Genomic DNA, 16,224 nt, shown 5'->3' on the forward strand with positions numbered 1-16,224 from the left:
TCTCAAAATTCTATTACTTACTGAATGAATTACGATAAGGGGGAGAGGCCTCTATTTATAGCTGAGCCTCCCTAAAATCAACGGTACACATCCAAGTACATCAATGGCTAAGATTAAAAGTTATCTACAAATTAAATCTCTAAAATTACAGAATCATATCTTCTAAAGATTACATATCATATCTAGGATTACATATATTTGAAGATCATGTTTCATATTTGCCAAGCTTTGTAGATGGGCCTTCAATTTCTTCAAGCCACGAGCCAATCCGGTTGGGCCAAATGACCTCCTTTGAACATGATGGATCACACAAGTGTGTCATGATTGCGGACTGCCATATACAACCCATGACATTCTTCCCCACCTATTCTAGCGATGCCCTTGTCGCGTTCTCCTCATTGAATTTGTCTATCTTTTCTTAAAACTGCCACAATGCCTCAGCAGGTTCCTAACTCGCTTTACTATCAAGAAGTCCCTTCCATCTAACTAAGTATTCATGTTGTGATTGATATGACTTTTTTTGATCAGTTAGTCTACCTCGATGCTTTCAACTTCATGCTCGTAGGAGACCTTTACCCCCATCGATGCTCGTTCGGACTTGCCTTGATTTGGATTCTCTTGATTTTCATAGAATGGTTTAAGGATGCTTATGTGAAACACTGGGTGGTTTTTGAGCTTTGCCGGTAACTCAAGCTTGTAGGCCACCTTGCCTACTCTCTTCATAACTAGAAAGGGTCCCTAATATCGTCGCACAAGCCCCTTGTGCAAACCATTATATCACAAAATCAAGTGTAGTTTAGCAAGGACTGAATCACCCACTTAAAATTGCACATCTCTTCTATTCTGATGCGCAGCCTTCTTGTTGCACTTACTTGCTTTATGTAGAGAAGCTTTAGCCAAGTCATTCTTCTCTTGCCAGTCATTCACAAATCAATAAACTGCTAGATTTGAGCTTGTATAATGGGTCACAACTGTGTTGGGTGTGAGTTGTTGTTGGTTCATCACTCTCTAGAACGGACTTTGATTTGTAGCCCCACATTGTTGCAAGTTGTATAAAAATTGGGCTACATCCAACAACTTTGTCCAGTCCTTTTGTGTGGCACTCACATAATTCCGAAGATATGTCCCCAACAACACATTTACTCGTTCAGTTTAACCATCAGTTTATGGATGCATGCTAGTGGAAAAGTTTAAGTCTGAGCCCATTGGCTTGAACAACTCCTTCTAGAACTGGCCCGTAAATCGTCCATCTCGATCATTGATGATAGACAGTGGCACTCCTTTATATTTCACCACGTGCCTAAGGAACAAACGATCTGCCTCCTCTGAAGGGCACTCTTTGGTAGCTAGAATAAATGTTGCATACTTCAAAAACCTGTTCCCCACAATAAAAATACTTGCAAACCCATCAGACTTAGGCAAACCAATAATAAAATCCATGGATACACGCTCCCATGATCTTTCTAGAATGGGCAAAGGTTGTAGCAAACTGGTTAGAGTCTTTAACTCAACCTTGTCTTGTTGGCATACTAGACAAGTTTTCACATAGGTCTCCACATCATCACCTATGTGAGGCCAATAGTAACGATCTTCCAAAAGGGCCAAGGTGTGGTGCATTCCTGGACGGCCCACCTATCTTGAGTCATGGCACTCTTTCATGACTTCCTTACGCAATTTCTCATAATGAGGTACATAAAGACAGTGCCCATGAGTGTATAACAACTCTCCCTGAAGCTAATATCTCCTTGTTTTGCCCTCATTAGCAAGCTTGATCAAGTTTTTGGCTGTGAGATCATAGGACAATCCCTATCAAATATGATCCAAGAAGGAACCATCAGGTTAGTTGATTACGACAAACTCTATCTTTCGACTAAGTGCATTAGCCACAGTGTTTGCGCTCTCTGGCTTATACTCCATCATGAAATCAAACTCTGCTAGGAATACCAGCCAACGAGCCTGTTTGGAAGATAACTTTTTTTGGGTTAGAAAATAACTGTTGGCAAAATTATCGGTAAAGAACACAAACCTGGAATCCAGTAAATAATGCCTCTATGTGCGGAAGCAATGCACTACAACTGTCATCTCCTTTTCTTTTACCATGTACCCCCGTTCCATCTTATTAAGCTTTTGACTCTCGAAAATAATTGATGCCCATCTTGCATCAGTACTTTTCTAATGGCATAATCTGATGCATCCGTGCGTACCTCATATGGCTTCGAATAATCTGGCAAAGCAAGTACAGGCTCTCTTATCATCACTTGCTTCAATTGGTTAAAGGCCTTTTCACATTGCGGATCCCAATCCCATACCTTACCCTTTTTCAACATGTCCGTCAAGGGTGCGATAATTTTGGAGTAGCTTTTGATGAAGCGTCGATAGTAATTCGCTAACCCAAGGAAAGATCTCAACTTTGTCACATTGGTTGGTGGCTCCCATTCAACAATGGCCCAAATTTTGCTCTCATCTATCTGAATCCTGCCACCTTCCACAATGTGGCCTAGAAATTGCACCTCTTGTTGGGCAAATGAGCACTTCTCCTCTTTGACAAATAGCTCATTTTCCCTCAAAATTTGGAACACCACCCTCAAATGTTCCATATGCTCCTCGAGCTACTTACTGTACACCACAATATCATCAAGGTAAACAACCACAAAATGATCTAGGAAAGGTTAAGTACCTTACTAATTAGGGTGTAGAATGTATCTGGGGAATTTGTGAGTCTGAAGGGCATCACAAGGAAGTCATACGAACCATACCACGTTACACAAGCTGTCTTTGGCTCATCCCCCTCGGCTATCCGAACTTGATGGTACACCGATCTCAAATCAAACTTGGTAAACCATCTCGCACTACCAAGTGGTTAAATAAATCTGTAATAAGGGGAATAGGGTATTTGTTCTCCACAATAATCTTGTTTAAGGCTCGATAATCGATGCACATTCTCAACGACCCATCATGTTTCTTTTGAAACAACACTAGTGCACCATACAGAGATTTAGATGGCCTAATGAATCTCGTATCTAAAAGCTCCTTCAATTATTTTCCCAGCTCTTCTAGTTCTGGCGGAGACATAAAATTTGGGGCCCTTGCTGGCGGCTCCATGTTGGGCACTAACTCGATCCAGTGGTCCACCTCCTTCTTAGATGAAAATTTTTTGGGCAACTTGACAGGCATCACATCTAGAAAAGATAGCAATAATTGGCCCATTTCCTTCGGGATCTCTCTAGCAGACTTAACGACTTTCTCAATCTTTAGGGTGGCTAAATAGGAAACTTCATCTTTTCGTACTATTTTAGCAAATTGGATTGCCAAAAATATTTTTCCCCCCATGCTTCCTTTCCTTGTCATTCTCACCATGTATCGATGGTTCGAATCTAAAATAACCATGTAATTACCAGAAAGAAAAAATATGCATTAACCCGATCAATGAAACTTAATCCAACCATAAAATCATAATTGTCAAGTGGTATTACGTTAATGATCGCCTTACCGATTGTATCGCCAAGTTGGAGATCCATTCTCTTTACAACCCCCATGATTGGAACACTTTCTGAGTTTACCGTCTTAATCAAACCCGACTCATTTTGGATCTAAGCCCTAAACTCTAAACCCATTCTTCTTTTTGTCCTAAGGCTTCTTACCATTGCCATTCTTAGCGGGCTTGTCTTTGTCTCCCCCACTATTTCCTTTTGGTTTAAATTTGGGCTTGGAAGACTCAGGCTTGTCTTTCTTTCCACCAAACTCAGCAAATGATTATGCTATGGTCATGGGCTTGGCAAGCTTTTCGACTCCTCGACGTTACAACTCTTGCTTTACCCATTGTTTCAACCCATCCATGAAGGAAAAGAACACCTCTTTCTTGTCCATAAATGAGACATAAAGAATGAGTTCACTAAACTCCAGCCACATACTCCCTCACAATGCCTTGTTGTGTAAGCCGGCGTAACTTTTCCTAAGCCTCAACCTCGGCACACTCTGGATAAACTGTGCTTTGAACTCACTTTGGAACTCCTCCCAAATCCTGATTTCGGTCCCACCACCTCTCACATCTGTGGTCCTACGACGCCACCACAACAAAGCAACGTCAATAAGATACATAGCAGTAGTAATTACCTTAGTGGCATCGTCTGTGATGCCTTTGGTACGGAAATATTGCTTCATTCCCCACAGAAAATTTTTAACATCTTTTACGGAGCTTGTTCCCTCAAACTCCTTAGGCTTGGGAATATCAACATTGGGCTTGGGTGCAACAGCAGCTAACCTTCAATTACCCAAAGCATCCTTGTAGATTGTGAGTTCACCATTGAGCTCTGCAATCACCTCTTTCAGGGCATTCATCCTAGCCTCGAAGGCATTTTTCCTACTGGTTAGCTTTTCGACAGAACCCAACACATATTCTCTGAGGTGTTCCTTCATGTATTGCAACCCATTGGTGACCCTATAATCGACATCATCGATCCTTTCTTTGACATCCCCCATGGATTCCTCGAGAGTGACGAGTTGATCCTCCAAATCCAACAGTATGCCCCTCAAATGACTAGCTTTCCTGGGCCTCCTAAGGGTCTCCATTGGCTCAACATGCTCGAAAATTTCTTTCGACATCTTTCAACGGTGCCTTCGAACTCTAGCTCAGATATCAACTGTCACGGACTTAGATTTTTCGCACATAATCTGTGTGGCCTTAAGCAGTTTCTTCGCTCAAAAAATGCCTAAGTCAACCTAACTCCCAACAATTGAGGATTCAACAAAATTCGTCTAAGGTATCCACGAAGAACAAGCAGAAGAATGAAAAGAAAAAGAACTCGAAAGATGAACAAAGCCACAGAAAAACAAGAACACTAGAGAGAAAGTTTTGAGTGAATGCTCTCAAAACTCTATTACTCGCTGAATGAATTACAATGAGGGAGAGAGGCTTTTATTTATAGTTGAGCCCCCCAAAATTAACGGTACATATCAAAGTACATCAATGGCTAAGATTAAAAGCTATCTACAAATCAAATCTCTAAGATTATAGAATCGTATCTTTTAAAGATTACATATCATGTCTAGGATTACATATATTCGAAGATCACATTCCATATTTGCTAAGCTTTGTAGATGAGCCTTCAATCTCTCCAAGCCACGGGCTAGCCTGGTTAGGCTGAATGACCTCCTTTGAATATGATGGATCACACAAGTGTATCATGATTGCGGGCTCTCATACACAGCCCATGACACTTGAGCGTTGTATTTGAAGAGCCTTTCACTGCATCTTTTTACCCTATAGGTCATCACTCTAGGCTAACTATTTGGAGCTTCTTGGTGGACTTTCTCAAAATTCATTTATTAGAAAATTTTAGTTAAGAAAGTGATTTATAATTATAGCGTAAGTTTAAAATTTACAAAATCAAGTTGGTTGTGATATTTATAGCAGTAAATTTTTTACTGAATAGTACATGTGCTTTGTGCAAGACGAATTCGAGTTGATCCCGACTTCCGACCGAGTGACTTCTTCACTATCCTTATACCACAAATTGCCGTAAGTGTGGGATTGAGCAATATGAACTAAACACAAATCAAGAAATGATATTATTACTTTTGAGTTGGAAAAGAATTCTCTCAATAAAAATTGGTAAAGATCATAATTATTAGAAAATAGAATTTATTCAAAGTAAATAAGTTATCACTATTTTTAGCTATTTTAACGATAAATTAATAATCAATAAGTGTGTGAATTAGGTCAATTGATGTCATCTATTTATGAAAGAGATAGAAAAATCCTAGTTGAAAAAGCTCTACATAAATAATATTTATTTAATAAAAAACACACTCCTATTCCAGTTGGAGTAGAGGTTGTCACCCTTCTCTGGTTAATGAGAGAATTATGGGCCTCTCGTGTATTAGGTCGAATTATATGTGTTTTCTAGAATTTTGACTTAACACTTTATAATTTAATCCAACTCAATATTTATTTCTAGTTTTCCAAAATAAATGTGATTTTATTCATTTAATTAATTAAATTAACTATATTAATTTCTCAATTAAATAATTTTCTCAACCCAATTCTACTTCCATTAAAGTCATGACAACTTTATCGTAAAAGAATTTATGAGTAAATATATTTGATTTCATTAGTCAATGGATTCATGACTAATTAATTTAATTCCATTTTCGTACATCAATTATTTAATTATAATTATAAAATAATTATTTGATAACCTTAAATTAATTCTCAAGTCATTTATATACTTAGTGAGAAAACACATTCATTTGTGAATGTAACCCATTTCTCTAACTTTATCATTTCTATTTATTTATGGTTTCAACGGGCTAGCGAAAAGACTAGCTAGACATATATAATTAGGGCTCAAATAATTTATAATTAAATTCTATCTTTTTACCTATTAGTTATAAACTTATTTAGTGACGAAGTCATTCCACTTTAGTATCATTACTAAGTTTTCCCTAATTATATACCCTTACGAAAGATACTTAATAAGTGCTTGTCTAATGACCTTGTCATAAGTATGTTACCCTCATAGGATATCTTTAATCTTTTTAGGATAAACTCATTCTCCTAATATGATCATATTTTATCTCATGGTAACTATTATATCTCTCTTTATGAAAAGTCAATTACTATTAAATAGTAATCAAGTCATTTATCACAAAGGCAAACAATTGTGGCAATTTTTATTTTTCATCTATCATGTAATATCGATGAGAAGATAACATTTACCCATTAGTTGGGCTATGAATTCCACTACTATAAATAAAGTTACATACTGTACGCACCAGCTTTTGGTTCCTTATTTATTCGAACTTAAGGTTTTACTTACATTAAAATATACAAGTCATGCATACACAGTTCATCATCTATTCAGGATTAAGCTATGCCACACTATGAATGTCACAAGTGAATAGATTCATAAATAGATCTAGGATCTATTCTACTAGGGCATTATCCAATTTATTGTTAGTCCACTTAGTCACATCTATGTCTCTATCTATTGGTAGTCATCCTCTTCAATGCTCAAGACAATGCATCTCACAAATTAGACTTGATAGATGAAATATTAGTCTTTCAATCGGTGCTCTTTTCAGATTATACTAAGGACTTGTTTAGGTTTATCTACTAATACAAACTACCTTTTTGTATTATGATCCAACCACGTAATATTGTTTAGTATTAGTTAAATTGTAGATAATCAGTAAGCTAATATTTGTTTCCATTTTGTTTTGCATGCAAAAAATGTTGAAGATAATATACAAAGACTATTAATGTAATAAATGGATATTTTTTTTAAACCAATTTGTTCGAAAAATACAAGTATACAAATGAATATACTACACTTACGAAACTAGATCCAACAGTCTCCCGCTTGTCCTATAACATCCCTAAGCCGTATTTGTCGCCGAAACAGGGTTACGAAGTGTTACTAGAATTTTTCAGAACATTTGTAGATATTTCAAGTCAATACTATTCATTTTTTGAAATCATTCATAACGTCCCTTAAATGGACCCTCGAGGCCCAATACAAACATTAGAATCGAGTCGGGACTTAATCGGTGTAACGTCCCCTAACCCTATACCGTCATCGGAACAGGGTTACAAGACATTATCAGTCAGTACAGTCCAATTTCGGTCATTAATTAAAATAAATATTCACACACATCCTAGTTTTAAGATGTCGTCCCTTTAATGGGCCTTCGCGGTCCAATATGAACAGTAAATTCAATTCGGGACTAATTTAGAATCACTACAAATTTTTAGTAAATTTCAAAATTCATATTACATACCGTTGCCAACCATAATTTACTCATTTCATCAATACTTTTACAACCTAAATGACTCTCATTAAACATCCTGGGTACATGCCATTATCAATACTCAACATACTTTACCTTAATGAATTCGGGATCGTCTTGGGATGCTGATTCAACGTACTATCTTTACTTAACCTGTGCATGGAAACAAACCGTACACTGAGTATGGTATACTCAGTGGTATTTCTATAATCCGAACAATTAATAATATAACAAATACTTAAGATCATAATAACAATTACAATTATTCAATTATTTATTCATAGATAAATTTTAACTACTTACCATATAAATTTTATACAGTTCATATAATAAACACAATAACATAATTGTTCAATTCTTAACTAAATCCATTATTATTTACTCCATTCTTTCACTTACTACTCGGTATAGCTTTCCTTAATTTACTCACAATTCAATATCATTAAACTATATTCAACTATACACTTATCAATCATATTCCATTTTAATTCATTTCAATAACAGTCAATTTCATTTATATCATATTAACTTACTATCCCTGATAGCTTTCAGTATATATATACGATTCATATATCTCAAATCACATTTCAATTCATCAAGTGGCATCATATATCATCAATTCGAACTCCAATCATTTCATGAACCTTTGGTTCATATTTTCAATTTCATATCTAAATTTTCAATTCTCAATTCAATTTCTCGTTTCATTTCAATAGCTTGATCAATCAAATTTATTCGATTTATCTTTCACTTATTTACCCCTATTAACAAACCCGGACTTTGACGGATACATGGATTCCAACCCAAACACACCAGTACGGCACATTGTGCCTAAAACGGTACATAGTACCTAATCAGTATACGACACATAAAGTGCCTAAAACGACACACGAGGTGCCTGATACGACACACGAGGTGCCTGAAATACGACACATAAAGTGCCTGATCGATAAAGCCGGCAAATCCCGTACACTTTCAGATCCTATGGCATGCCAATTATATCCGACTCAGCCCGACTAGTTAATAGGGTATTTCATTCACTTTCTCAATTTAATAATTCTTTCATCAATATACCATTCTGATAATCATATATATTCACCCACTTTCACAATTCATACAATTTCATTCAATTCAACAATATATTTCAATTATTCATATTAATTTATAATTCAATACAATTCAATTCACTTTTCAATATCAAATATTCAAATATCACAATCTCATATATTCATATCAATTTCCTCATATTTCCAATCAATATATTTTTCAATATAATATTCATTCAATATTCAAACTTCTACATAAATCATATATATTATATAATTCAATCAATATAAATTCAATCAAAATAATTTCAATCAATATAAATTCAATAAATTCATCGCATACCAAAATCAATCCATTCCAATTGTAAAACATCATAATTCTAGCACTAACAATTGCCATATGTATATAAATATAACAAATAATAACTACGTTCGTATTATAGAAATACAAACCGTAATTTTCAAGCTAACTCCCGTTCACTTTGTCTTGTCCTTTCTTAGCCGAGATTTCCGGTACCACATTGACTACGAAATTAATACAATTCATAATCATTAGACATTACTAATTCATATATTGAGTTACAGAATTCTAAATTAAGATCCGCTAATTTTTCCTGAAACCAGACTCACAAATCTTCTTACAATAAAATTTTCAGAATTTTTGGTTTAGCCATTAAGTACAGTTTATTCTTTAAATTCACCCCTATTCTGCTGTCTGACAGTTTCATCCATTCTTCACTAAAAATTAATTATCTCACAGTACAGACCTCGGATAATATTCCCATTGATTTCTCCTGAAAATATACTCATTAGGGATTATAAAAATATAACTTTAAGCCTCTAATTATTTTTCTTCAATTTTTGGTGATTTTCCAAAGTCAGAACAGGGGAACCCGAATTCATTCTGACCTTGTCTCACAAAATTTATTATATCTCATAATTTACAATTCAATTGCTTATATCGTTTCTTCTATAATAAACTAGACTCAATAATTTTTAATTACATATTTTATTCATCCTCTAATTCAATTTCTACAATTTTTGGTGATTTTTTAAACTTAGACTACTGCTGCTGTCCAAAATAGTCTTAGTACAAAATGTTGATTTACTTTAATTTCAATTTAATTCTAACTAAATTCACTTACTTTTCTATCTTAATTCATACTTTATTTCTACTCAATTTTTAGCCAAACTTAGACATAATTATCTATTTTTCATCATAAAACCATAATTTCAAAATTCTTTCAATTTAGTCCTTAAAGCATAAAACTTATGAATCACTTTACAATTCAATCCTTGTATCATTTTTAACTTGAATTTCTATCAATTTAGCCCTTAATTCATCATTTTATTTAACCTGGACAATATCTAGAAATCTAATAACTATCAAAATATCAACTTAATTTCATCAAAACTTTGTTCTAAAACTTCTAAAACATCAAAATTAAGTAAAAAGGGCTTGATTGACTTACTTATTAAAGCTTAAAGCTTCAAACCTTAAATTTTCCCTTTTCTCCCCTTCTTTCTTTCTTTTTCTCCCCTGCTCTCTGTTTCGTTTCATTCTGTTTCTATTTCCTTTCATTTGCTTCTTTAGTTTATATATATAATATAATATAATATAATATAATATAATATAATATAATTAAAACATAAAGTATCTTTATTATATAATAATATAATAATATAATAATATACTAAACATAAAAAAAAATCTTAGATTTTCTTCATGACAAACCGCCTCAATTTATACTTTTTGTATAATTGCCCTTTTAGTCCTTTTTATTTTCTTTTAATCTATAATTCAACTTTTACACTTATTCAATTTGGTCCTTTTACTTAATTACTCTTAATTAAATTAAATTCACTTAATTAAACTCTAATTAACCACTCATTTTACTTTGTAAATATTTTTAATAAATATTTACGAATCCATTTTTCAGAAGCGGAGAACCGAAAATACACTTTTTCGGTAACTGTAAAATTCGGGTCATTACAATCGGAGACTCTAAGAATTTTTCACGAAATTTCAAATTTTCCAAGGTGCAGGGCTCACACGCCTGTATGGTCCAAGGGACACGCCAGTGTGACCCTGGGACACGTCCGTGCTACAGGCCGTGTTCGACCCCGTGTTACTCTCTGACTTGTGCACATGGCCATGCCACACGCCCGTGTGTTAGGTCGTATGGTTAATTAATTTAATTCAAAATTAGGTGTAGGTTTCACACAGCCAAGACACACGCTCGTGTTCTGGGCCATGTAGTACACACGACTGAGACACACGCCCGTGTCTCTGCCTGTGTGCTCAATTCTGAGCATTCTGTTTCTCAAAATTAAGATGCAGGGGACACACGACCTAAGTACACGTCCATGTATCCAGCCGTGTGTCACACACGGTCTAGACACACACCCACGTGGACAAAATAAAACCATCGCTAACTTCTTTTCTCACCCAAAATCACACCCCTAAACTGCACTTGAATCACACATCCAAATACCAACCATTTCAAGCATTCAAATCAAGCAAATTCCATCATTCTTCATGGCATATCATTTCATGCATACATGTCTATAATCTTACCTTAGTTAAGTCCTTAAGTAGGACATAATTTGATCAACTACTTAACATATATATAGCGACCATAGTTTGACATTACAAGTATATTAAAACAAACCAATACTAGCCATTCCAATGGCTAGATTACAAGCATCATTTACATTTACATGCCAATATGACCAATATATCCTATACATGCCATTATAACCATAATTGATTTACCATATTGTACCGACATGGGCCGATGGATAGTGTGAATGATCTCCGCTAAGCTTTTGATTTACTATAAAACAGGAAAATAAAATAAGTAAGCATAAAATCCTTAGTAAGTTCGTATAACATGGTACTTAACTTACCATTTATTCTATTTTAAGGTAACTATGTAAGGCACATTTAATCAATTTGACCTCAAGTCCTATACATATCCTCATTGCCCTTGTTAGTCATATATTCTATAATAACGTCAAAAACATGTATGGGCTCAATAACAATCAAATTTCCATGCACATATGCTTTCCACAACATGTATTCATCCAGCATGTATAAATCAACTCTTTATATTACAAGTATAATTTCATAATAGTTCATCTTGAGTTTAGATCATTTTATATCAAACTTTACCCATATTACTCGGAATGTCAAGGTCATGATTAGTGCACTCAAGGTGTACAAGTCTATAATCAATGATGTACATTCTCATTAAATAAATTCTATGTACAATATCATTATTTCATATTTCCATATATCAATCATCATGTATCGCCATTTTCATGCGCTCCAGGCCGATATGTGTAAAACTCATTTTTTATTCATATATTCTCATGTCAAGAACTTTTACCTGTTGAATTTATCTAAAATATCAATGGATACGCAGGTAGTACACTCAAGGTGTACGAATCAGAATCCATCAATTCATGTCCAATGGTATCCATAGGGTACTACATTAGAGAGTACACTCTCGAGCCACACATGTATACAATAGGATTACCAGTTCAGGCTAAATCCTTTTTATGACATATGTTGTAAAGAGCTTCATCTGGATTACCATTCCAGGCTAAGTCCAATGCATAACATATACTCGAGAGGATTCATATCAAGATTACCCGTTCGGGCTAAGTCCTTTCTATCATGAGATCAATAGGATTACTCGTCCGAGCTAAATCCTGTCCGCAACAAATGCATGACCTCATTCATGTCGAAAAATCAAATATCCATCGAATTTTCCATTTATTCAAACGGAATTTAGCATCTTTCAAGCATTATTAAGCATGTGGTCAATCTCATATATTTATGCATTTATGCAATTTAAATGTTCACATTCAACTCAAGCATAAAATTAACATTTTTATCATTTATAATTTGTTGGGCATTATAATTGATCGGGGACTTTCATTTATCGGGCTTTAACGAGTATGTGATCATTTCAAATATTTATAGCATTTATACAATTCAAAAACACAATATTTAATTCAAGCATAAATACATATACAATTTAGTTACACGAATTTACCTCGACAATGTTTATGTACGTAAAATCTACTAATCCAATATTTTTCTTTTTCCTCGTTCTAGCTCTGAATTTGGTCTATCCGGATCTATACAAGTAAATTTAGCATCAATTTACCATATTTCACATTCAAGTGGACTCAATTTTAATCCTAGGAAAAATTACCATTTTGCCCCTAACTTTTTCATAAATTCCCATTTTGTCCCTAAGCTCGGAAAATGAAATTTGTACAATTTACTCCCTATTCCAAGGCTAACCGAAATTTCATCACAAAATTTATAGCTCATGTATTCATAAAAATTCAGATTTTTTCATCAATTTCCACAAATTTACATTTTATTCTCTAAAGCATGTTTTCATCAAAAATCACTTTGTAAAAGTTGTTTATCTATCAACAACCTTTCATTGTCTACTATAAATTTATAATTTTCAGCATATTCATCCATGACCCATTTTCCATACTTTGATAACTTCTCAACTTGACCACCCAAATAGATAGATTAAGCTATCCCGGTTTTAAAAATATCAAAATTACTAAAAACGGGACAAGAAAACTTACCCAATTTGGCCAAGAAAGTTTATTAACTTTCTATAAAAATAGCCATAGGTCCGGGTATGGAGCATCACAGGTTGACCCGACCTAAAAACACGTCTATTAACTTTTTCTTTCTAGAAAAGAACATTACCCGTTTTGGCGAATACTCTCTCTAACAGAGCAGTACTTCTTTAGACTGGGTTCACATGTAGTTGGTCACACAATTTTATTGTAACATTTCGCCACATTTGAAGACTTAATTATCCTTGGAATACTTTTTTTCATCTATTGAATTTACATCAATAAATCATAAATATTATTGCATTGACAAGGCTTCCATTCATAATTCAATGTTTTAAGAAGGCTCACAAATGGCCGTTGACAAAGCTGTATCTAATAAGAGACCTAACACCCCCAACAAATACATGTTAACCTTAAAATTGGGAAGGCTCACAAATGGTCGTTGATTTGGTTATCTCCCTTTAATCAACATGCTTAATCTAAGAACTTGAAAGAAAGGAGAAACTAGGTAAGTTCGTAAGAATTTAATGAGTTCCTAGGAAAAATGATCCCAACTTAATTTCCATTAGACAAGAAGGAAAAATAGACTCGATTAGTTTGCCATGTTTGGCGGATACTTTACTTTGGTTTATAAATCAACTGGCGGATGATACCGCATGTAACACCCTAAACCTGGCCTAGAAGTTATGGCCGAATCTAGCGATGTCACATGATAGTGCTTTAGAAATCGTAGTGACGTTAAGACCATTTCTCTATTTGTACCACTTTCCATTATCTTATGCTAACTTTAAAAACGTGTCATTTGTTTGCAATCATTATCCATTTTCAAAACGTTATACTTTGCGGAAGCTTTTAAAATATTTTGCGAATTTGTGTGTATTTTGATAAAATGTTTGTTTGTATTGAAAACTCGAGTTTTCCTACTAATAGCAGTAAAACCATAAACGTTGCAAATCCCAAATTTAAACAAAATACGTAATGGCTATAATTATGTTAAAATTTCCCAAATAAAAATTAAAACCATGATAAGTATAAACCATAAATCTATCGTGAGGCAGTAGTAGTGGTCATTGTCGAGCCTTCCGCTGCACCGATCCGTCTAACGCTGGGGATTACCTGGACAAATAAAACAGAAAAGGGTGATTTTTACAACTCAGTATGTAATCCCACAGATATCAAACGTACAGAGCAATCACCAGAAATCAAAAATCACAGAATGGGTCAGAGCCCATTACAGAAACTATTTGGGCCTTAGCCCACTCAGTTGTAGAATCAGATATATAATAGGGCCTTAGCCCAATCAGATACAGAGTCAAAAATATATTAGGGCCTCAGCCTAATCAGACACAGAATGCAAATTAGAATATCAGAATCCTACCCACCAGCCTCTACACACCATCTTCGTCTAGCCCTACACACCATGTGGGGATATAATCAACCCACCCATCCCTACACACCATATTGTACCGAAATGCAGCATATAAACAGAATAATACAGCTGAGCTGCCAAATAATAGGCTTAAAGCCTTTCAGAAAATTCCTCTGAAATATCATCAACCTTCCCCGATACAATGCAACATACCAAATATGAGATGCAACATGCAAATAACTGATTCAGTTCAGTACAGATAGCATGCTCAGTTAGACACCATATAATCAGATCACATAAATAGGGGTTTAAGTAATGCTTATTGACCCTACAGCAGGTCCACAGTCGACTTGGGTGACCAGTGCAACCTTACAGATCATTTCAGAAGAATGGCCCCACATGCCCATATTACCCACACGGCTCAAATTGGCCTTAGCCGTATGGATTACACGGCCTGGCCCAGAATTCTACAAGCCCGTGTATTAGACATGGCCTTAGCCGGCCATTACATGGTCGTGTCACTTGCGTACGGCCTGGCTCGTCGATCACACGGCCGTGTTGTGGCTCACAGCCTTGCACATAGCCTACTACACAGTCGTATGGTGTTGACAGAATTGTTTTTTGACTTTTGTTGATTCTCATTTTCTATGTTTTCTGGTACACACCTGTATTATTTTCTAAGCGTAAGCACTCTCGAGCCTTCAGGAACCTATAATTACCATTCCAGAGCTAAATTTTAGTGTTAAAACAAGTCTTAAACGAAAGTAAACCGAGATATTAAACTTAAAACCTTCATCCTCCTTACCTTCACTTGAGTGATAGCGTATCCACACCGCTTCAATGTTAACCGATACACTCCAGCCTTTAACCTTCTCCCATGAAACAGTAGCCTAAGTCACCAAAAATCCATAAACCAAATTTACACTACAGTTACGAAAGACTAACCAATGATGCACGAAAGAGCAACGGAGAAAACAAAGACTAGAGGTCAGCAACAAAAATTAAAACAATAGATGGGGGTGGCAGTAAAAGAAAAGTGGCATGAGAATAGAGAAGGGAGAAACCAAAAACTTAGTGTTTTTTTAAAGAAAAGATTGATCAGAAAAGAAAAACGTTAGCCCCCAAAACCACATCCTTTAATTCTCTCTACCAAATCCCCACTACTCAAAATTCTATCGCCACTCAAACTCCTCCTCATAATCATTCAAAAATAAAGCCAAAGTAGGGAATCGAACTCAGGACCTCATGCAATCAAACACTCTCATTAACCACCAGACCAACAGGCCCATTCTTATATCATTATACCAACAATAACTTAAAAGCCTACCGACCCTAGTGAGAGCTTTATTCATAAAAATTCCAAAATTTACCCAAGTTGTGACTTGAACTTTGGACCTCCCACAC

General features: G+C 35.1%; 1 protein-coding gene across 1 annotated transcript; it reads right to left on the reverse strand.

Annotated features, from left to right (window-relative positions):
• Window positions 1–1,224: 1,224 nt before the first annotated feature.
• On the reverse strand, window positions 1,225–2,597 carry LOC107894665 (uncharacterized mitochondrial protein AtMg00860-like). Its single transcript, XM_016819918.1, has 3 exons — window positions 2,205–2,597; window positions 1,859–1,956; window positions 1,225–1,375 (listed from the first exon to the last, which is right to left on the reverse strand). The coding sequence occupies exons 1-3, from the start codon at window positions 2,595–2,597 to the stop codon at window positions 1,225–1,227; spliced, it is 642 nt and encodes a 213-aa protein (XP_016675407.1).
• Window positions 2,598–16,224: the final 13,627 nt, after the last annotated feature.

This window comes from Gossypium hirsutum, chromosome A13 (genome assembly GCF_007990345.1).
Source record: "Gossypium hirsutum isolate 1008001.06 chromosome A13, Gossypium_hirsutum_v2.1, whole genome shotgun sequence".
Lineage (NCBI taxonomy): Eukaryota > Viridiplantae > Streptophyta > Magnoliopsida > Malvales > Malvaceae > Gossypium > Gossypium hirsutum.

Bases quoted from the DNA above. Each gene is read 5' to 3' on its own strand.
- LOC107894665 (XM_016819918.1), bottom strand. From the start codon at position 2,597: ATGGAACATTTGAGGGTGGTGTTCCAAATTTTGAGGGAAAATGAGCTA. The intron at 1,957-2,204 runs GTACGCACGGAT...TCTTCCAAACAG, and splicing joins ATTATTCGAAGCCATATGAG to GCTCGTTGGCTGGTATTCCT. The intron at 1,376-1,858 runs GTTTGTCGTAAT...TGTGGGGAACAG, and splicing joins GCACTTAGTCGAAAGATAGA to GTTTTTGAAGTATGCAACAT.